Source organism: Oculina patagonica, chromosome 3 (genome assembly GCF_052425735.1).
Source record: "Oculina patagonica isolate OP01 chromosome 3, crgOcupat, whole genome shotgun sequence".
Taxonomy (NCBI): domain Eukaryota; kingdom Metazoa; phylum Cnidaria; class Anthozoa; order Scleractinia; family Oculinidae; genus Oculina; species Oculina patagonica.
The window spans coordinates 1,091,564-1,114,366 of NC_135760.1; the positions used below are offsets into that span (position 1 = coordinate 1,091,564).

At 40.0% G+C, this 22,803-nt stretch overlaps 1 protein-coding gene across 2 annotated transcripts; it reads left to right on the plus strand.

The window, feature by feature from the left end:
* Positions 1 to 1,288: 1,288 nt before the first annotated feature.
* Positions 1,289 to 22,672, plus strand: LOC144646044 (regulating synaptic membrane exocytosis protein 2-like). Of its 2 annotated transcripts, none has more exons than XM_078505565.1 (25): positions 1,289 to 1,446; positions 2,408 to 2,591; positions 3,247 to 3,399; positions 4,072 to 4,451; positions 4,705 to 4,753; positions 5,246 to 5,342; positions 5,784 to 5,897; positions 6,300 to 6,420; positions 7,539 to 7,615; positions 9,596 to 9,663; positions 9,758 to 9,811; positions 10,392 to 10,528; positions 10,717 to 10,810; positions 12,036 to 12,107; positions 12,653 to 12,794; positions 13,420 to 13,683; positions 14,963 to 15,203; positions 15,650 to 15,756; positions 16,734 to 16,914; positions 17,600 to 17,685; positions 18,186 to 18,420; positions 18,685 to 18,809; positions 19,342 to 19,449; positions 20,673 to 20,815; positions 21,606 to 22,672. In XM_078505565.1, the coding sequence occupies exons 1-25, from the start codon at positions 1,379 to 1,381 to the stop codon at positions 21,747 to 21,749; spliced, it is 3,444 nt and encodes a 1,147-aa protein (XP_078361691.1). In that variant the 5' UTR covers positions 1,289 to 1,378; the 3' UTR covers positions 21,750 to 22,672. The 2 variants fall into 2 exon arrangements, with proteins under 2 accessions (XP_078361691.1, XP_078361692.1); XM_078505566.1 differs by having other exon boundaries at positions 1,381 to 1,446; positions 2,412 to 2,591.
* The last annotated feature ends 131 nt before the right edge of the window (positions 22,673 to 22,803 follow it).

A 22,803-nucleotide genomic window follows, 5' to 3' on the forward strand; every position in this document is an offset into this window, starting at 1 on the left:
AGCCTGAGATTTCTCAGCATTTGTAGAGATCATAGCAACAGAACAACTCCTATCGCCATTCTTTCCAGCTACAACACGGACATCTCTTTCATATCTCTTTATAAGCTTACTATCATAATTATTGTGGGTATCATTTATCGAAGACAGAACTCTGTGCACGACGTGATTTGGTCACGTTATACAAAAGAATGCTTCCGGTGCCGCATTTACTCGACTGAACAATGGTTCGGTTGTATTCAATCGCTTCATCTCACTGAACAATGGTTCGGTTGTATTCGATCGCTTCATCTGCTCTGATGTCGTCTACACCGTGCAAATGTTTAACGCAAATGCGAGCCTCATCACTCGATAACGCCGTGTTCTGATCACAAGTAATGATCAAGTGGCTCAACAGCCGCCGAGCTACATAACTCGGAAAGTTTGTTATTTGATCACAAGCCATGATCAAGTGGCACAATGGCCGCTGAGCTATACAACTCAGAACATTTGCTATTTAACCACAAGCACGGTTAGTCAGTTTTGGTCGCAGTTCAGCGACCAAAGACGACAGAAGAGGCGATTCTTGTACGAGAACGAAAGTAAACAGTTTTACTAAGTTCACAATCTAGCGACCAAACGAAATGTTCTAGCGAATTCATGAAGCACGCGTGCAGAACAGCGACCAAAGACGACAAAAGGGACGATTCAATGCGAAAACGAGACTAAAATATCGTCGCACCAGTTTCCCGGCCGAGACTTGCCCCTGCAAAAATCAATCGGGGCGGCCAATTTGGAGTCCATACACCTGCGCGCGCATTACGGCTCGATTCATTCCGCATAACAGTGCACAGGCCTACCAACTCAAAAGACACAGGACGCAAAACAGAGTTAGGCTTGCGCTCTCCTTCGTCGAACGCAAAAATAAAAAGAGTGTAATAGAGTTTTATTAAAACTTTGCTTTTTGGTTGTTCAGTTTACGGAACCTAAATGTTGACTGAAATAGAGCAGTGGGGTTCCCATATTCGTTTGGGAGCAGTAACAATAGAAGAATGATCGACCAGAATGATCGATGTTACCGTCGCTAATTGTTAGGGTTAACACTGTTATGAAACCGGCCAGGACACGAATAAAACCCGGAGTGCTCGATTCGGAATTCAAGCCGTTAGCCGTTAGGGATGGGGGTAGAAATAATCCTAGTTGCTTAATGCTACAGAAACCGAGAGTTCCTGTTATATGGGACACATTGGCCCGATGCAGACTTTGCCTACTCACGTTATCGCCTTGAATGACGCAGGTCAGGCTTGACAATGGCAACAATGACGTCAAGACGCCGGAAGAGAACTGCAGCACATTGTCGTCGCTTAGTGACTTTGACGTCACGCGATTGTCAGAGGAAGAGATGTCGACATTGCGAGAGGTTTTTGAGAGACAGTGGGTCTTACATGAAAGAAACGCTGCGGAGAAGAGGTATGCTCCTTCCTCCTTTTTATTGTTCATTTCTTCTTTGGAGGTAGCTTGCGATGCAGGCGTCTGTGTAGTTTTTGAGCGCTGGGTCCTTAGAAATCAAGTCTCACTCCGGTGAGGGAAGGAAAAGGGTATTCAAGAAAGTTTCATACGGGGAGGCGCCGCCCCGTTACCCAAACCCTTATAGCTTATCGAGAAACCGAAAAAAATTCGAACTGGCGCATGTCCTGCAAATAAGGTTTCTTTTGCAGCAATTTATTGCCGACTTTTGGTTTTTAAGAGAGAATAGGATGAGCAATTAAATAATTGTAAGGGTCATGAATGGTCCCTCAAAATTTTACAGTGCTCGCAAAATTAGCCTTCTTCTCTGAATGCTCGCAAAAGTTTACTGGGTGCTCGTTTGCTCGTGCTCGCATATTTTTTACAAGTGGTCGCATGCTCGATTTTTAGTGGAGGTAGCTTTTTGAAAAGTGCTCGTTGCTGGCAAGGCTAACTGTTGTCAATGATCGTGCTTGAAAAGAAAAACGTTGTGCTCGCATGCTCGCAAAAACCATTTGACACTCCTAATTGTAACGAACTGCTTTTGAGCAACCAAAAGTAGTCCACTCCTATTTGCAAACGGATTTTCCAGAGTGAAATCCTCGAAAAAATGAAGCCTGGCCAACACTAACGACAAAACGACTTAAAGAAAAGATCATTTCTTTCTTTACATCATGCTTATGTCATTATGTACCTGCTATGTTGTTCTGTTGTGTTGTTCACACTGATGATGGTTTCCGTGCATCATCATTATCATCATCATCATCATCATCATCATTATCATCATCACCATCATCATCACTACTGTTGGTAAACGAAAATGACATTCGAATGATGTTTTCCCGAGTAACGGCCATGCGGAAAATTACAATCAAGTCCAGTACCTCTTTTCACTTTCTTTTTGATGTTGTTTTTTTTTTATCAGAAAGTTTGAACAAGAAATCAAGGAGATGGAAGCGAAAATCACCCAGAGGTCTCGTGGACTGTCTAGGAAAGAACTGTCACAGCTGTGTGCCATCTGTCTCAAGGTGAAAGTAGCTACTACAGCTGCACTGGTCTGTGGCGTGTGCAGAAAAAAGACATGTACGAGATGTGGCAACAGATATCAAGTAAGACAAGCTCGGCTATACCACATGTAATTTTTCAGCCTTGCTTTTCTCAACTGCTTAAGTTGAGTACATTACTGCGATGATCTTTCATTTGCTTAAAATGTATATCCGCAGTACAAATATATGAATTTCATATATTCATTTCTTATCTTCTCCATCCACGGGTATATTACGAACTCACAAGTGACCAGCCCCCAGTTGGCTTGATAGCTCAACAACAACAACAACAACAAGATTTATTTGAACTGTAAATTAATAAGCTCAATTGGTTAGAGCGCTGCACTAGTATCGCAGAGGTCATGGGTTCGATTCCCGTTCAAGCCTGATTTTTTTTCAGGCTTGCTTTTCTCAACTGCTTAAGTTGAGTACATTACTGCGATGATCTTTCATTTGCTTAAAATGTAATTTATCTTTATGTAATGGCCTCCATGTGGATGCGAGTAGAGAACTTTTCCATGTGTCCAGAATGCACGCTTCCAATTGTTTCTTGCACAATGGAATCTAGTGGGCTCACGTTATAGCTTGCACATTCAACGAGCCGTGAAACAGTCCCTTTAACGTAACATGCCAAAATGGTACGTTAGAAGAAAAAATAATATTCAACAAAATTTTGACTTTGAGGCGTTATTATTATAATTATTATTATCTTTTCTAGAGTACTTGGACATGTGCTCTGTGTATGAAAAAGCGAGAAATGTTCAAGTTCAGCGGTGGTGCCTGGCACAATGACGTGGAACGGCATGAGAGGTTTCAGGTCCAGGAAATGCTAAACAGGCTGGCTGAAGAATCTGTCAGACGAATGGAAATGGTTTGTATTACGACATTTTAACCGAAAAGATGATTAACCGTCATTGATAGCTTATTAGAAAAGCTGTCATTCAAAGTCTAAAGATAATCTTTATGACTGAACAAGATGGCTTTCTGCCCTGAACACCCTTAGTGAGACCAAAATACGTAACTAACAGCCCTATGCGAGACGACAAGCATCTCCGTCCCTATCGTATGGGAGACACACTCCCCCGAGCAATCAGATTGCAAGTTTGCTAATAATCAGCGACTGTATAATGAATCTTTTAAAGAGGTAAGGTTTCTCTGAACCCCTTCTGCAGAATGTTCTGAATTGTGCCCTTTTACAGCTGAACATTCGTTAAAGTTAAAAAATGGGGTCTCGTGCACCCTTTTGAGTAATAAACACTTTAAGCTAAAACAGGGGTGTTTCTTTTTGCCATGATAACCTGTTATGCTAAAGATAGCCATAACTTGTATCCCAATTCTTGATACCATTTTTCAAGCATTAAATGCTGTTGGACGGTGTAGTGTCAACGTACAGGCGTTGCACATTATCAACAACTTTAAGCACCACCACAGAAGAATAAAACCATCTTAAAACAAATTCCAAAGATTCATCTAGAAATTGATTCCCCCTTATTTTCCCAATTCAGCAATTATAAGACCACTTCTTTTATTGCTTTCTTCATAGGCAAATTACAACACTCAGGAGGAAACTGTCAGGATTTCCACGCCGGCCGAAAATCCTCCACGCCTGAATCACCCTCCCACTATTGAAACCAAGCCGCAGGTTACAATTGCAAACAAGTTCTTCCTGAAAACAGGCAGCGATGACGGGGATCAGGTTCATGATGACGTCATGGATGAGTATGATGACGATGATGACGTTTTTGAAGACCAAGATGATGGAAGTGAAAGTGACAATTATCTTAATTTTCCCCACGAGGAGGAGCAGAGGCGACTGGACGGTTCTTGTGATAGTTACTCTTCAGTTCACTATTCCTCCTTAGATGAGGAAGGTGCTTTTTATGTAGTAGCCCAGTGTGCATCAGGAGGGACTCCGGAAGACCTGTGAGTCTGCACATTAGTGATATTGTACAAACACATGAAGCATTGTTTCAAAGAATGTTCCTATGTAAAGCATATTTAACAATCTTAACCCCGTTCCCAGGGCTTTGACTGATTGGTTACAGTCTGGCTGGAATGCTAACTGATTTTCAGATTGACTGACTGTTATGAATCTATTGTTGTTGTTGTTGCTGTTGTTGTTGTTAATGTTGTTGTTTTATAAACTTAATGTTTGCAATTTTCCATTTTTTTTTAGTAGTCCCGTAGAGGATACTAAACTTGAAGGGCAATCGCCGAAACGAAAAGTAAGTGTTTCAGATGTACTTTTCTAAGCAAACGCTTAGGTTGGTCATGACCTATTTATTTAGTTATATGATATCTTCCCACGCCCTGAATCTCTTCCGTTTAAATCAAAATTACATGTAGTCTCACGAAGCTTAAAAATTCCGAGCTCACATCTTACCTCGCTGCTTGGAGTTGGAGGGAGTACTCCCTATAGGTGACTATACGGGGATTGGATCTCGGGACAGTGCTAGCTCCCCGTATAAAATAATTTTAAGTAATTAACCCCCCATCCCCTTAACCTCACCGCCTGAATGTTGCTCGCTAACTGTTGTAATTTGCAACTTCTTTACAGCAATAAAATGGGCAAAGTTTGAGAAGTACCGTACTGAGTTGTGCTAAAGATCTTCTAGTAAAATACCTGGGGCCTTAACTGGACCCGAACCCATATGCATGATCTCCACGCTTTCTATGCAACACTCTGACCACCGATTTCTTTTCTTTCGTGAATACAGGTTGCAGTGTCCATTCTCTCAAAGCAAAGAAATTGTCCACTTATCCATAAAGTTACCTTGCAAAAAGATTTGAAAATGTCTGAGGAATTCGGCTCAGGTACAACGTTTTAATTAAAAGTGAATAAACGAACATTTGCTAAAAAAAAACTTAAACAGTCCTCCATTGCCCAATATATTGCTTATTATTCGAAAGTTTAGGATTGTCAGTTGTTATGTTATTATATATGTATGGTAAAATCAGGAAAATAAACAAAGTCGAGGCACTCATTTGTGATTCCCTAGAGCCCGGGAAGAGGAAAGAAGGAGAGGAAACAATCCTGAGAACTTTGGGTGGAGTGTGTTGCTAATAAGGACAACACCAGACCAATTATGGTCCATCAGCGAACAGTAGATTCGTTTGCACATTGGCAATTCTGAACACGAGGGGTCAGTGCCTTGGCATTGTTTACGTTGGAACAATTAGACACACACACAAACGTAGACCTAAAGGTTGACTTGTGTGCAAGACAGTTGATCGACGGTATTAATTTCATCACAGGCGCTGAGTTTGGCATTAGAGTAGTAGGTGGAAGAATGTGCACAGGAGGTTTTATTGGTGTGTACGTTGCCAAGGTGATGAGAGGATTGTCAGCTGTGCAGTGTATTAAAGAAGGTTAGAAGAATTGCTTTATTAAAGGAGCTCAGTACATCACAGACGGCGCACCTTTACAAAGATGGCCAATTTTTTTAAGTTTGTGACTCATAAGTCGTTTTAATCTTCCTTAGTTGTAAGCACCCTTGTTTGTTTTCGGTTTGTGCATGTCTGCGTTTTTCTTCTGACATTGCGACTTCTGATATTGTGAAATGACTCCTTCCATGTTCTATTCAATTCGAGTCAAAGCAACTGTGCCACGGATTTAAACATGGAAAATGGACATCAAATTTGGTAAAATACTAAAAAAACACGATTAAAACAGTGAAGAAACATGTAAATAACACAGCAAATACAAAAGAATGTACGGATGGCCAAAAGTGAGGAAAATTGAACCATTTTTTTACCCTATGTTATTATTAGGTGACCAGATCCTGGAATGGAATCACACTTCAATGGTGGATGTGACATTTGAGAAGGTCAGAAGTATCGTCGCTGAGTCGCCGCAGGAAATCACGCTCGTTTTGTGTCATAATGCAGCCAGGTAATAACACTTTAAACCACAGGCAGACCACCCTATGTGTTCGTGGTTAATAATTGTTGACAAAGGTCTTATGTTGAAATCAATGGCGTGTATAGAAGACATATAGAGAAACATTGTCTCGGCTTCGATTTACTACAAAATATAAAAATTATCTCGCAAAAATAACGCCTTAAAGGGCTCGGGGTGGCAAAAAAACATGACACAAGACTCATTCAACGTTTCATCTAACTTTTATTGAATCATTTAGAGTAGATTTTATATTTTGTAGTAAATCGAAGCCGAGACGATGTTTCTCTATATGTCTTCTATGCACGCCATTGATTTCAACATATGACCTTTGTCAACAATTATTAACCACGAACACATAGTGTGGTCTGCCTGTCTTTAAACTCAAGTAGATCGGCTCGCACTTACAGGTCCCCAAATAACAATCCATGATTTTTTGGGATTTCCTTTCCGTGCTGTAGTGCCGGCACGTCTTTGATTGGTTGTTCTTCGCTTTTGAAAACGTTTCTCGCGCTAAATAACGATTGTGACGTCACTGTAAAACAACGTGTTAAACAACTATTGCTCGCTTTAATTGCCACTTGCAAGGTTAATACAGCGACGTGTGATTACTAAACTGGTCATATAAGGTGGAATATAATGAGAATAAAAACAAAAGACAGATAAACATGATGTTGATGGCGACATCACTTCTCCGGGAAGTGACTGAGCCCGCGGTTTTCGTCCCAGAAGTTGCTAAGCAACATGACGTATTTATACGCGCGACGGCTGTCGGAGTACTCGTGAGTGCTCGCGCTAGTTTTTGATTGGAGAAAATAATTCCGGAATTCTTCGAGTGCCTCAACGAAGACTTGCCCAAACTGGCAGTTATTTCCCCGACTGTCTATGTATTGTTTTATTTTAATTAAAATTTTAAGCTTCAGCAATTTCAAGCTGGTATTTATGAATACTTTACTTCAGATTGAGATTAACCTCGTTAGTCTTTTTATTCAGCAGTCTTTGTAAACTTGAAATTGGCCCATTGAAAAACTCAACTTTTTTCATTTTAAACCAAGCTTAACAGTATTTCAAGGCGTATCAATCACGTGTATTACTACGTTGTTTCTTTCAAGTTTTACAGATTCTCGAACTCCGTCGAAAGAAAGGATTTCAGGGGCGAGAGAAGAAAAACAGAAAAGGAAAAGACATGGTACTGAGTTAAAAATTAGGTTACTAAGCTAGCCATCAACGATAGAGCAGTAACTAATTGAATTATTTTTATTTACACTAACAAGTCCCAACAATCTTTAACATACTCTTGCACTTACATTAGGATAAATACCAAGAGGAAAATTAACATGTACATGCAACTCTTGCAGATTTAATAGGCTAGTAATAGCCTGTTAAATGAAGCGCCATCATAGGAGAAATTAGATTTATTTTCTGGAAAATGCAGAGTGGTTAAAATGCATTGAAAATGCAGACTGGCCGGGGTCATTGAGTTGACAAAACATTTTACCCTATACCTAAATAGCTCATTGTTACTTTTTTTCTAGGGAAAAAATGCAATTGAAAACGTGTAATATAAATTCTCGCGGGTCTTTAATTTCGCGATTTTTTGAAAATCGCAAAATTTAGTCCCGCAAAAATAAGTAACAATGAGATAGCTAGTGCACCTCTTTATCCAGGTGTATAAATGGGTACCGGCGAACTTATGATTGGGGGGGGGGGGGATCCTGCGGGACTAGCATTCCATCCAGGGGGAAATATGCAGAAACAAAAATGAGTAGAAATACTCTTAATTGCTTCATTCTACGAAAATCTAGTCCAGTCCCTGAACTCTCTCTTCCGCGCGCCCTATATAGGGGTTAAACCAAGGCGCGCAAAGAGAGAGTCCAGGATAACTTGCATGCGCATGTGCTAGTTTTTCCCCCCAAATTGGGGGAAAAACCATATTTGGCAGCACTTTTGAAAACGCGCGCGCACAGATGACGAGTTCAACTACGCGACCGTTTACTAAAGCAAGGTCAAGGTCAAACTTTCCAGTCAATGTCTACTAAAAGCTATCGGCCAAAACAAAACTCGCTATACGTTTACTATTCCCAGTATTTTGTAGCTGTTTATTGAATTGGTTTTGGATGCAATTTAGCAGAGAATTTTTTTTGCATTTATTCGCGCGCTTGGTCGCGTAGTGGAATTTGTCATTTGTGCGAGCATTTTTATCCTGGCGGGCGCGTCCTAAGCAAATGACGCCACACTCCTCGCTTCTGATTGGTTTGTTCTGAGCATGCGCATGCAAGTTATCCTGGACTCTCTCTTTGCGCGCCAGGGTTCAACCCCTATATAGGGCGGGAGGAATAGAGAGTTCAGGGGCTGGACTAACGAAAACCGGAATAAGATCTGACGTTTGGGGCAACTTGGCTCAACGCAGCCTTTCCCTTTACCTAACTTTATATCTTAGAGCAGTTTTCGATTGAGTGTCGTGAAACCAAAACCAAGGTTATCACTCTGGCCAAACAAAGGACACAGACAATCGAGTGAACCAATCAAAACTCGAATCAAATACACGTAGCCGCCACGAAGCGCTAAAAAACGTACGCCAGCGAATCAAAATTGGTTTTGGTTTTACTTCTAATCGGCTGAGAAAGTTGCGCGATTTTTTTCAGCCAATCACTAAGCGTAGAAATGCAAAACCAAAGCAAACCAGAATTACTTTCGACACCCAAGTGAAAACCGCTCTAATGAGTGATTGTCCAATTCCAAGACGATTTTTGCGACTCAGAGTTTTAAGTCAGCCAATTCTTCGAAAGTATTAATTTTGGTCATTTCAGCTTACGGTTCCATGCTACTTTTTTTTTATTGTAGCTTCTCTATCAACGTAATTTGCAATTTTCAACCATAATTGCTTCATGAACGGTTCAAACGATGTTGGAAACGTCTGCAGGGCCTTATAATAACAAACCTAGCTAAATCTTATTATTATTATTATTATTATTATTTTTTTATTATTATTATTATTATTATTATTATTATTATTATTATTATTATTATTATTATTATTTAATTTTTTAACCTAGCTAGATCTAGATGTTTGTAGATAATATATGTGTAAACACCATCACAACAAGGATTCAGTGTATTTTATTTTGTTTGGAATTTAGAATGTAAACCTTATACGCATTTGTTGCAGAAAGTGTAAAGTGTTGGTCAAGGTGGTCTCTTACGCAGCTGACAGAAAACGATGGCGGTCTTGACAAGGTATGAATTACCCGCAAAACGTAAAAAACGTCTCATGAAATTGCGATTTGAAATATCGGATCACTTCTTAAGATTACATTTTTTGATTACTTAGTATGAGACCCAAAGGACCCAATTTCCCGCCGACGAGAAGATAGGGCAAATACAGGTAATATACAGTCTGATATCAGAAACCCATAAGGGTTAAACAACCCTTATGGGATTCTGCTGAAATGTAAATCCTTTACTTATTTAATAATTAGTCGCTGAAGATGATGTGAACTTGTGAAGTGAACATCGTGTAAGTGTCTTTCGAGACGAAGTCGAGGTAAATAAAGTAGCCTGAGGCTAATTAATGTTAGTTTTAGTATAATTCAATTTTTCAGAGGTAAATATCAACTCGCGCTTCTAGTGCTCGTTCCCAGCGCACTCCCGCCGCAATATGTTAGAGAGAAAAGGAAGACTTTATGTATGCAAAGTACCAATTTTTAATTTGAAATTTCAAAACCAAAAATTTTGACCAGGTTTCGTCTGGTCCACAACAAAGCTCATTTTTGCATGCCAAACGCATGTGATAGCACCATGCTTTATATTTACACAACTCTATTATGTATGCCAGATAACATTCTAGAATAATAACAGGGCGCAAGACTATACTTAGCTCGTCAATTACATAACGCGTTCTTATTATGCAATCATTGTGCATTGGATTCTATTTTGAATTTTTTTCTTTTTTGTTTTTGCTCTAGCTGCACTTATGGCATGATCCACACGGGAACAACATGGTTGTGCGAGTGTTGAGTGCAAGAGGCCTTTCACTGCAGGACATGCCGAACCAGGAATTACCCAACCTTTATGTGCTACTTTACTTGCTGCCTAACAGAGAGTAAGGGGCTTGTCTGACATTCTTTGCATTCTTTGCATGGTAATTGCTGTCCCGCGGGAGCTGTTTTCCCCACAAGTTTTTCTAGGAACCGATGTTGAGGTCAGGGCAGAGCTGCGAAGTATTTTCTAATTTCTCGGGTTACAGAATAATTAAAAGAATAATAGAAAAGTGTTGTTCTTTTCTTTCAGGATCTCAAGTCACTTTAGGACCAACACAGACCCAGAAACAGTTACTCCAAAGTGGGATCTCAGTTTTATCTTTTCAAATATCCCCGAAAGTGAGGTCAGTGATTGACATTTAATTCTAACAGTAGCAATTGTGATCCCTATAAGCCTTACGGTACTGCACTTGACAGACAGACAGACAGACAGATGAGAGGACAGACAGACAGACAGTACTGCACTTGACAGAGAGACAAACAGACAGTACTGAACTTGACAGACAGTAAATACTGCACTTGACATGGACAGACAGTACTGCACTTGACAGACAGACAGACAGTATGCATTTGACAGAGAGACAGACAAGCAGAGTGAACTGAAGAGAGACAGACAGGCAGTACTGCACTTGACAGACAGACAGACAGACAGTACTGAACTTGACAGAGAGACAAACAGGCAGTACTGCACTTGACAGACAGACAGACAGACAGTACTGAACTTGACAGACAGTCAATACTAGTACTGTACTTGACAGACAGACAGACAGTACTGAACTTGACAGACAGTCAATACTGCACTTGACATGGACAGACAGTACTGCACTTGACAGACAGACTTACAGACAGTACTGCACTTAGCAGACAGACAGATAGTCAGTACTGCACTTGACAAACAGACAGACAGACAGAACTGCACTTGACAGACAGACAGACAGACAGACAGTACTGCACTTGACAGACAGACAGTACTGCACTTGACAGACTTCAGACAGACGAGAAGTTCCCGACCGGAGCTGGGAGATGAATACGTCACAAGCTACAAAAATTCATTAATGTCTTGAAATAAATATCCTATAATAGACCTTTTGCAGCCTAATTGTTATTCTTTTGTATTCATGAAAATTGCTCTCCCAGCCTCGCTGCAGGTTCAAATTCTTTTTTTTTTATTTTGCAAATGGTAACGAGGCTTAGAAGGCATTTTGCATGGACACAAAATAATAACAAATACTCTGCAAAAGGTCTATTATAGGATATTTATTTCAAGACATTATTGAATTTATGTAGCTTGTGACGTTATCATCTCCCAGCTTCCGGTCGGGATCTTCTCGTCATCCGGGATATTACTTCGTGGGTTAATGCATGTAAGTTAAGCGAGCGGGAGTTTAATCCTCTTTCGCTGATATTCACAACGTACGCTTTTGTACGTTGCTTTTGTCCCAGCAAACAGAGCTCAGCCAAAGTAACACACACATACTTTACCAATAACGTTTTATTAATTTAGAAGGAGCAACTGAAGATACGTAACATTTGTTCAGAATATTTCTTGTTATGTATTTCAATCCACAGCTAACCTCTAGGACACTGGAAGTAACTTTATGGAGTGAGGACCAGAAAAAACGCAACGTATTTCTTGGAGAGGTACTAGGAATCAGTGGGCAATTACAATCCCAGCCAAACGTCCTTACGATCATAAGAAAACTAGAAGATGTCCCAAGCTTTTTAGCCACGACTGTAATAAAAACAACAAAAAATTCCTAAAAATTTTATATTATCATAGGAGGGCCCAAAATTGGGATTAAGTGAAGTCAATCAAAATAACTCTAAAAGATGACAAAATATTCGTCATTTTAACTAACCCCTATACAATAAACCAGTTTACTGCATGGATTAATGTCAGGGCTAGCAAACAATGGTCTCGTGAAGGAGAGATTGTACGCTTACTACTAACGTAACTAACCTCGAATTTAAGTGATCGGTAAAATATGTTACAGCTAGTTCTCGAGACTGAGTTGAAAAGACTACAACATTTTACGAAAAGTGTGTGTTTGACATTGGATTTTCACGCAATCACTACATCCAATATAGCGGAAAATACAAACCACTGCGCCTGGGCTGAGCCGCAGCACCGAGCAAAGGACCATCAGATTTTTGCTTGGCTTCTGACACATATGAATGCGTTTTAGGTTCTCATTAAACTGACGCCTGAGCCGTTGTGTAGTGGTGCACAGTGGTATGATCTTGTGGATCATGACGAGTCCTCCAGCTTTCTTCCAGTTCCAATGCCTCGCAGACATTCTCTAAGTAACCTAGATCCCATAAACAAAGGTAATTTTAAAAATAGTTAATACATTTTCGTGAAAGCTTGTCATAAGACTGGCGGCAAAAATTCCATATTGTGATGTAATGTTGGGGACAAGGTTGTTTTACGCTCCTGTCTCTAAAGAAGTTTTTCTTAGGGAGTCCATTATGCTGAAATGAATCATATGGCTTCCTCTGAATTACCAAACAAATATACGTTCGATGAGAAGAGGATGACATTGAAAGGGACTGTTTCACGGCTAAGTTAATTCTATGATTCTAATTGACAAAACCATAGCTTCATTGCAGCCAAATGTGTCTCCCGGGCGTTTTAATTTAAAGCAAGCGGCCAGACGAGGCACTTGCCCCATCTAGAGTTTATCCCAACATTTTAAAAAAGTACACTTTAAGTTGGGAAAATAACTTCCAGATGAACAAGATTAATCTTTCTCAAGAAATAACTTATGAAAAATGATGAAAAACGCGTTTTCAGAGCTTCTAGACTTCAAAATTTTCTGGGGGTATGCCCCAGACCCCCTAGCAAGATCTTGCCCGGTCTATCCTAAAAGTCTGGCTACGGCCCTGGTTGCCCGTGGGATGCTTACAAAACTGACTTCGATTCATATTCATTTCATTTTAATTTCGTGTGTAGGTAATAGTTGCCCGTGGGATGCTAACGCCAAAGTCAAGAAATACAGCTTACCCGTTTGCAAACCTGTCAGCCGTAGCATTAGCACGGTTAACATCTCAAGAGGTATCACGCCTTCCATAGTCATCAACAATGGAAACGGTGACAGCGCTCTTCATCAAAGAAAGCGGAGACGAGCTGATTCCGTGGTCACAATGGAAGCGTTCCGTCCTAGAGCTAAAACAGAGCTCCAAAAAAGGGGGGAATCTTTCCGGAGAAAATTTTTAGGTGAGAATCGGCTCTGCGCTGTATTGAAGCTGATTGAACTGTATATTGATCTGAGTTGATGCGAGTTATAAAATGTCGGATATGACTGGCGCGGTTAGGGGAGTAGGGTTGTGGTAACCAGCGGTTGAGAGTAGGTATTCTTCTTATCACTCCACACTAAAGAAAATGCAACACTCTCTGGCGATGTGGGTCACTTTCGCCCGAGGGTAGAAGATGGTATAAGAACAAGAGTGAAATGCAATAGAAGGGCTGCAAAGAGCGATTGTCGAGAGGTTCCTTAGCATATTCGCCTGATTGCTTTTCGCGCTCTTTACGCCCAGTTACCCAAATTTCCACCACACAGTAGGATATATTAAAACCTGTGAATTTGTTTGCCAGTTATCCGCCGCAACCATATGCATTTTACTGCCTCCTCCACAGGCTGTTAACTAGCATTTCCCCCAGCGATCGCGAGCGACTGGGGACGAGGCAGTGTATTTTATGTATTGCTGAGTTGAGGGAGGCACGGACTAATGGTTAGTGGGCTGGACTCCGGATCGAGCCCTGGCCGGGTTTTTGGGTAAGACACTTTACTCTCATAGTGCCTCTCTTCACTCAGCTGGTGTATAAATGGGTACTGGCGAATTTAAACGCTGCGACGGACTAGCATCCCATCCAGGAGGGAGTAGACATACTTCTAGTCGCTTCGTGCTACTAAAACTGGGATAAGCTCCCGCCTGATGAGTCATTAGCCTCGAACGTAGACTTAACCTATCTTCACTTAAGGGCCCTTTTTACATGATTTTGGAATGACTTTCATTCTAAAACGAGTTCATTCCATCCCCATATATTTCTCTGTATCTGTTAAAATTATCTTTCTGGAATGCCATTTCATTCTATTTTCATGTTAACACAGTATAAATTTCGTTCTCGAGGTGAAACCTCATACGGAGGCCACAGTTTGAATTCAGATCGTAAAAACGTAATAGCATTTCCTGTTTAGCCTAACAAAACAGCACTTTAGTCACGTTGCTCGTAAAAAAAAAAAATGCAGATATGGCCATTAATGGGCACAATAACATGTTTGCGCGAAACATGCGCCACTTTGTTTTTGATCTTGCGCGAAAACCGCGGGCCAAATCCGCGCACGTGAAAGTGCCTTGGGTTGAGCCGGTCGACTCTGTCATGTGAATGCAGAACGAGCTTCATTCCGGAACGAGTTTCGTTTCGGAATGAAAGTCATTCTGGAATCAAAAATCAGGCCTAAAGTTGATTGCGCCACTTCTCGTTTATTCCACAGAATCATGCAAATGCAGTTCGGCACCTGCCACACCCACTGCAAGTATCCCAGCGTCCTTGGAGGATCTGAGACGGAAAAGGGCGTTTACACGATCAACAGACATCGTCAAATCGCCAATTAAACTGTCGCAATATTTGTTATCATTCAAATCTGCGCAAGACAGCACTAGTGAACAAGAACAACCTGCAACCAAAATGGAAAGAGAGGGGAAGAAAAAAGGAGCGCTGGATGCCATGAAAAAGTATTTTGGCAAATGTATTCTTTTATATTTGTATTTATCACTTTAGATATCTTTGGGGGGGGGGGGAGCGGGGGGAGGGGGGGTAGGTGGTAAAAAAATCTCATTTCCCAGCCCAAATTTTGCCCAAATCCTATTTCCAAGGCTATTGTTTCCCGATTTTCGATCCCAGTCCAAGTTCTGTTGTTTATTTATTTATGATTCCCAGTCCCAGTGACCCAAATTCCATTTCCGCAGTGAAAATTTGCCCAAATCCAAGTTGCCATATTACCCCTTCAGGCCCCTTTTAACTAACAATCACTATCTATAGCTTAATTAACTAAGATTTTTAACATTAAAAAGGCAGTACACTTTCAGTTTTTCATTTAAACCATTTTCTACAAATGTAACTGTGTTCATGGCACATAACAACTGCTGTACATGTTAAAAGGAATCATTTTGTTTTCTAGATATCCTTCAAATTTACGAATTCGTTTGAGTAGACTGACCATAAAGCAATCTCCTCTTGAAGAATGTTCCACTCCCGGACCTCGTGGCCCAACGACCAGACGCAATGGTAATACAGTAATTAACTTTTTATATCTACCCTGATTTGTTAAAATGGAAGGTGCGGTGGCCTAATGGTTAGTGCGCCGGACTCCGGATCGAGCTGTCCGAGTTCGAGCCCCGGCTGGGATCACTGTGGTGTGTTCCTCTTTACTCTCATAGTGCCTCTCTTCGAATTCACCCAGGTTTATAAATGGGTACCAGTGACATAATGCTGGGGGGTGGGTTACCCTGTTATGGACTAGCATCCCATTCAGGGGGAGTAGACAAATTCATAGCCTCTTAATGCTACGGAAACTGGGATAAGCTCCGGCAGTGTGGGCCGCATGGCTCGTGGCTTCCCCCTTTAATTTGTAAAACGTACCTTATGAAAGGTAAGCAAGTGTATGAAGTTTTGAAGCTCTTTTCAAGGGTAGTGGGGATTATCTGGCTTAATTTGTATTAACTTTTGCCCTCAATGCTGCAGTAAACTCTTATTGGTGTTGTTTGGTCTTATACCTTATACCTTATAACCCTTTTTGACATGGACGTTTTTGAAATTGTACGGCCAGCCTGGCGTTAAAGGGACTGTGTCACGGATTTTAGCCAAATTTAGGCATGGGAAATGACCATTATATTAGCCCTATCATCATAACCTCTTAAAACAGTGAAGGAACATTTCAGTAACACATCAAATACAAAAGATGGTACGAATGGCCAAAAACGAGAAAGCTTTAAACGAATTACGATATGTTTTTTTTGTTTAATATTTTTGTACTGAACAGTTTTCAAAGTGTATCTTGTTTTGCTTGGAACTTTAAATATTAACGCCCGGGAGACACATTTGGTTGCAAGAAAGCTATGGTTTTGTCATTTATAAACCCATAGAAACAATTTCTTTGCAAACATTAAGTTTCATAGCGAGTATTTCAGTGGCAAAACGTAATAAAATAAACTTAACTCAGCCATGACGCAGTCCCTTTAAGTTCTTAACGCTCTGCTTCGCAGAACCACCGGGATGTCAGTCTGCACCTGCGACACCAAATGTCACCAAATCATCAGAAGACATTCGAAGAGAGAGATCGTTTACCAACTATTTGCTAGTACCTCCAAGTCCTGGAGGGTTAACTGGACACTTGAAGTTGAAGCGTCTCACTACACCCCCTGTGGCTGAAAGTGAAGAATTAGGGTAAGTCTCTTTTGTACTGCAAACGGCCAATGTAAATTCCAATTAACTCTTAGTATCGTGGTACATTTTGCTAATGTATATAATTAGCTAAAAGAAAAATGACTGCTGTAACTTGTTTAACCAATCAACCAAAGCAGACACACTGTTGTATTTTTCACCCAGTCAGGAGTGAAATCCAAAGAGTTGAAACAACGAGTTTCCACTTGATGAACTAAAGCGTCCTTGCCAATGCCTATAGGATCCCGAATCGCTGTAAACTGTCGACTGTTGAGCCAATTCCCATTTCCCTCCGTGATACACGCGTGCAGGAAATTACGAAAGTTGTATTCAACAAACAGACTTGGCAACGCTGGATACAACAGGCCATTTCCGAGTTACCCTTCATTTGAAAAAGAGTTTCACCTACAGGTCCATTTTCATGCAAATAAAACTCATTTTCATTCAAATGGTTTCGCACCTAGACTCGATTGTTTTGAAAAAGAGGCATTGGATAACTCGGAAATGGCCTATACTAGCATGATTCCTTGCAAGCGTTTCATATAGAGGGAATTAGAGCTTAGAATGTACGAGTTTCTATAGCTGAAAATCATATTATTATGAAAATCGCTGCCGAACATTTGCTCGTCACAGCAGAATTGTGGTTCTTTTAAAATGATACTAATAAATTAAAAACAATCAATTCTAGATCTTGCTTCAGTTTTCCAAAGCCGGCCTTGCAGACACAGCTGAGTAATGTGGATGAAAAAGAAGCCACCAAAGGACAAAACGAAGGTGCACATAAAAATAATTTCTTGAATGGGAAATATGGGATGACCTACATCCCATCAGGGGTGGGTAGACTGAGCAAGAATACTATTAGAGGCATCATGCTACAGACACTGTTAGTCTACGAGAAGACCTAACGAGAAGACCTAACGAGAATCGAGTAACACGACAGCACTTTCCCAACTTTTGTTGTGTCGACCTGGGAATATGACAGCTTCTGTTCGGTAAAGTTCTGGAAACTAGGAAAGGCACGGTAGAAGTATGATGACCGAACAGAGTTTCAGAATGGAATTGGTTCGAATTCCACACGTTTAAGTCAAAACAGTTGAAACATTAATATTACGCTTGCCAAAAAACGGATCGATACTTTCATTGGGTTACAATTCTTTGATTCAAATACGAATTTCATTGTCTCTCGGAAAGAACGTGACAAAATAACGAAAACAACTCACAATGATTTTTTTGTTATTATTCCTGATATGTTACTATGGTAACTCTCTCTTCAGAAAACAAATGTCAGGCGACTTTACCCGAAAGTTCACCATTGGAGAACGTAACACAGGCCTCATGTTCAAACGTCAACGATGAATGGCAAATTCCTCTTATTACCATACAGCCCTCAACCTCTGGCGAGGTGTCTCCATTTGGAGAGTCTTGTACAGAACATAAAACCGAACCGGAACCGGAAGTAGAAGCAGAGCAGCCAGCGGAAAAGAAAGGAACCATGTACGCTTTGAGAAGGTAAATTAAGAGTTTGGTATGTATGTAATGTAACTACGTTTTTAAATAAACTTGCAAACGCAGAGAAATTACATAGAAATTCAGCCGTGTTCTATTGCAGACCGCAAATCTGAGGGTTAATTGTCCAAAGCTGAATTCATTTTTCGTGTGGGGGAGCGAGGTTGATGAGAAATCTCTGCTTATTGGAAGTATAGAGTAAAATTACATCAATCTGTAGTAGTCTTAAAATATAGCCATCTGATGAAACTATCATTCTAATCTCAGGTATTCAAGAAGTTTGATGCCTCGTTCATCGAGTCTGAAATCATCAGACAAGATGTCCATGTTCGGTGAAGATCCTGTAAAGGGTGTGGTTGGACCAGGCCAGATGAGACGAGGGAGCTATCAAGGTAGTTATATGACAATTTTGTTAAGTATGGCTACAAGAGAAAGAAGTGGTCCCTGTGATGAGCCACAGGGAACTCCTCTCATTTTAGAGTGTTTATCAATTGTTGTCAGTATTGCTTTGGTTTTGCTTTACTGCTCTCTGTGATTGGTTTAAAAAAGTCACGACACCTTCTTGAAACCAATCAAGTGCAAACTGTCACTAATCGCGTGTTTGTTACAAGCGCGCTTTCTCGTGATTTACGTTGGTTGCGCGTATTTATTTCATTGGTTGCTCTTGTTGTTTTTATTTCTTGTGTTAACTTCGGGCGGAGCCTCCTCTCTAGTGTACTATCACTCACTCCTGCCCTTTTCCCCTGGGGGTTTTTTTTTTGTTCTCATAGTCTACTATAGGGGGAACAGAAATTTATCAAGTCGTCTTAGTTTGAGTAGTACCAAGAAAAGATCCTCTTTTGGTATAGTAGTTCACTGCAAGGGAAAATACTCCGAAGATAAAATGAAAAACTGATGAAATGCGTGACCATTTGCTTTTTGCAGGTCATGAACTTGGTTACATTCGAATTGGTTTGCTAGGAATACGTGGAATTCTTGAAGTCGAAATCATACGAGGTGTAGGTTTGATGGTCCCAGGTGACCATCCGCCAGGTAAATAAAGAAACTGTCGTTAATTTCCATCTTTATTAAACTCCTAGGTGGTCACACTTGTGTGATAACAAAACTGACTCGTCCCCAGCCGTCTCCTATTCGAAAATTGAAGACACGAAGGATGATGGGAAGAAGGAAATGGGGGCACCCATCGAGAATATAGTTCAAAACCACTTAAAGATAGCACGGTTGAACGTATTTTAGTATTTAAACGGTAGATATAGGCATATTTTTATCCTTTAAAAGTTTTTTATCTGTTCTGATTTCCTAGCTGAAAGTCTAAAACGTCAAAACGTCAGAAAGTCAAAACTTACCTTTTCGAAAAAAAATCCAGCCAGAGAAAGGCTGCCGAAAATTCAAGGTGACCTTTTTAGAGTAAAAATCTGTTAAAAATGAACAATTATACCATTTTTTAGATATTCGAAAATCCTAGGAAAGGCAGGCAAGCAAAAAATTACAATGAATGTTCCGAAAATTCTAGATCTCAAATCGTCTTCCGAACAGACAAAACACTTTTTTCCCCTTTCTTGTGCTTATTTCATAAGTATGAACCGGCTTTGAATAAGTACAAGCCCAGGATTTGACTGTTGACGTGACCCTCATCTGCAATGTTCATGCAAATTTCTGCGCTGGCGTATGTCTTCTTGTGCATTTGCCTATCGCAAAATAAATCCGATCCTTGTAGTTAGTACTAGTTATTCTTGCGCCTGTACCATTGCTTATTGCACAAACTTGTGTGCCGTTCTCCTTACTAACTCTTTAAACTCTACTCACTGGTCTCCAATCACTTCTTAATGCCTGGCAAAACGAGGAAACATGTTTTCCAGAAACATTCGTAGCGCTGCAAGTTTTCTGCAATGTTTACCAGTTTGGCATGCGGGAAGCATCGTTTTCAGCATCAATTTTTGTTTCCAAGAAGCAAAACTTACTTGTGCTACACCGCAAAAACATTCGTGTTTCCTTGCGGCATGGAACATGGAACATGGCGAAACGAGGAAAAATGATGGAAACATGTTTCATCGTTTTGCCTTTGTAGTATAAGTTGGGAAAACTTTTAAGATTCCATTTTCAATGATCAGAATTCTTCATTCCCCTGTCCCCCATGCCTAATTGTGGGTTAATATATATATAAGAATCGAGATTATTTCAATCATTCGTAAGATTAAAAACTAACAGGATGTAGAATATTAAAAGTCCCGTTTTGTGTTAATACTTCTGCACAGATACTTATGTGAAGACATATCTGATCCAGGACCAAATCAGGCTTCTGAAGCGAAAGACGTCCATCACTCGTCAGAGCGTTAATCCAGTTTACAACTGTAAAATCAAATACCCCGGGCGTGATCTCCATAACAAGGAATTAGTGGTAAGATTTCATTTCTTGTTTGCTTTCTTACTTCGGATCCATGTTCGCTTGCTTGCTTGTTTGCTTGCTTGTATCAACGGCTCATTTTAGACTGAAGAAGGGGTTTCCCCGAATCGTCTCTATTTTTTCAATAACAAAATAATAAGCACTTTTCCAAAAAATTGTTTACACGAACGTTTAATCCAAAGTGCTACACGGCAATGCTTTATTTTGCTTGGCTGCTTGCTTGCTTGCTTGCTTGCTTGGCTGCTTGCTTGCTTCCTTCTTCCTTCTTCCTTCTTCTTCTTCTTCTTCCTTTCTTCCTTTCTTCCTTTCTTCTTTTCTTTTTTCTTTTTTCTTTTTTTTTTTTTTTTTTTTTTTTTTTTTTTTTTTTTTTTTTTTTTTTTTTTTTTTTTCTTTTCTTTTCTTTCTTTTTCTTCCTTGCTTCCTTGCTTATTTGCTCGCTTCCTCCCTTTCTGGCCTTCCTTGGTTCCTAGCTTCCTTAGTTCCTTGCTTCCTTGCTTCTTTGCATATTTTCTGACTTTGCTTTCTTGCTCCCTCCCTCCTGACCTGCCTTGCTTCTTTGCTGCAACGCTTTCTTGTTTTCTTGTATGATTTCCCCCCCCCCCCCTCTTTTTTAATATTTTTAAAAAAATAAGTTCAGTACAATGGCAATTGGTTCACACAAATTTGATTTATGAAATATTTAAAGTTGTGCACTGTCGACAAATCTGACACTTCAAAGACGATCTGTACTTTCTACTAAACTGAACACGCTTCCTTTCAACAGTTAATATTGTTATTTCACCAGGTGAGCATATGGTGCAAGCAGGGCATATTTGGTCGTAAAGTGTTGCTTGGAGAAGTTCGCATTGCCTTGGGTTCTCTTAACCTTAGTGTCAAGCAAGTTTCTTGGTATAAATTATTTATAGAGTCTCAACTGAGTGACGACTAAGTGAGCCTGGAACTAACGACCATCTTATTCTCTGATACCCATGTTTATTTTAACTTTATTTATTCAACACAACTATAAGGATTTGCATGGAGAAGTCAAATAACAAAAAAATTGTTAATCTAGTTCCCAGATCTCTTGTTGACGAAGCGCTTCGTCCACAAGAGATCTGGGAACAAGTTAAGAAAATTGCTTAGGAAATTGCTTACTGACTAAAAATATGTCTAGTTCCTTACATATATTTAACGTTCAAATAAATGTCCTTTGACCCACGGGCATATCACAAAATACAACAAAATTGTTAAATGGTCATCGAATTTTCAGTCAAAACTTACTTCCTAATTTTCTGACTTCAGTTCTTGCTGTTTTATATTCCAGCATTTCAGCAATGAGCAACGCATGCCCGAGGGTTTGATCTCAAATTGAAAAGGCCGAGCAGATTTGTTTCTAATTCTGCTCTTGTGCCTTGGAAAAATCGCTTTATAAAACTAATTACAATGTGCTCTTTCTTAAACGATGCATTAACATTGTATAATTTTGGTATTCTAGGCGCATTTCGTGTTTGAGCAAAGATAACTTGTTCATAGCCAGGTGTTTCGACCAAGAATGCAGCAAAATCCGCGTGATAGTGCCCCTTTTTGTAAAGGGAAATCCTTGTTTACAATTTTTCCCTCATTAGCATAAACCCTTCAGTTTCTCAGCGAGCTACATAATACCAATTGTGAATGCTGAGTATTGAATGAACACGGCACGATTAACTTTCGTTATAAATTTGAGCCCGATGTATCAAATACTTTTTTTGTGATGCGGGTTTGAAAACTCAAAATTTTACAAATAAATGTACTTTTGTCACCCAGATTTTTTGCATTTTTGAAAGCTAAAATCTCCTTAAAATTTACACGACAGAGCTGAAAATATCACCGATCATCAAGTTTTTATAGATCTGGAGTCAATTCGTGCATGTCAGGAAACCTTCCCACGTACATTCTTATGCAAATGAGGCAAAATGTAAACGATGACGTCAGCAAGGGTTCTTCTATTGGTTAGTTACAGTGTA

Excerpts from the sequence above, each read along its gene's own strand:
- LOC144646044 (XM_078505565.1), top strand. The coding sequence starts at position 1,379 with ATGTCGACATTGCGAGAGGTTTTTGAGAGACAGTGGGTCTTACATGAA. Across the intron at positions 7,616-9,595 it reads ACAGAAAAGGAAAAGACATG|AAAGTGTAAAGTGTTGGTCA; the intron begins GTACTGAGTTAA and ends CATTTGTTGCAG. Across the intron at positions 9,664-9,757 it reads ACGATGGCGGTCTTGACAAG|TATGAGACCCAAAGGACCCA; the intron begins GTATGAATTACC and ends TTGATTACTTAG.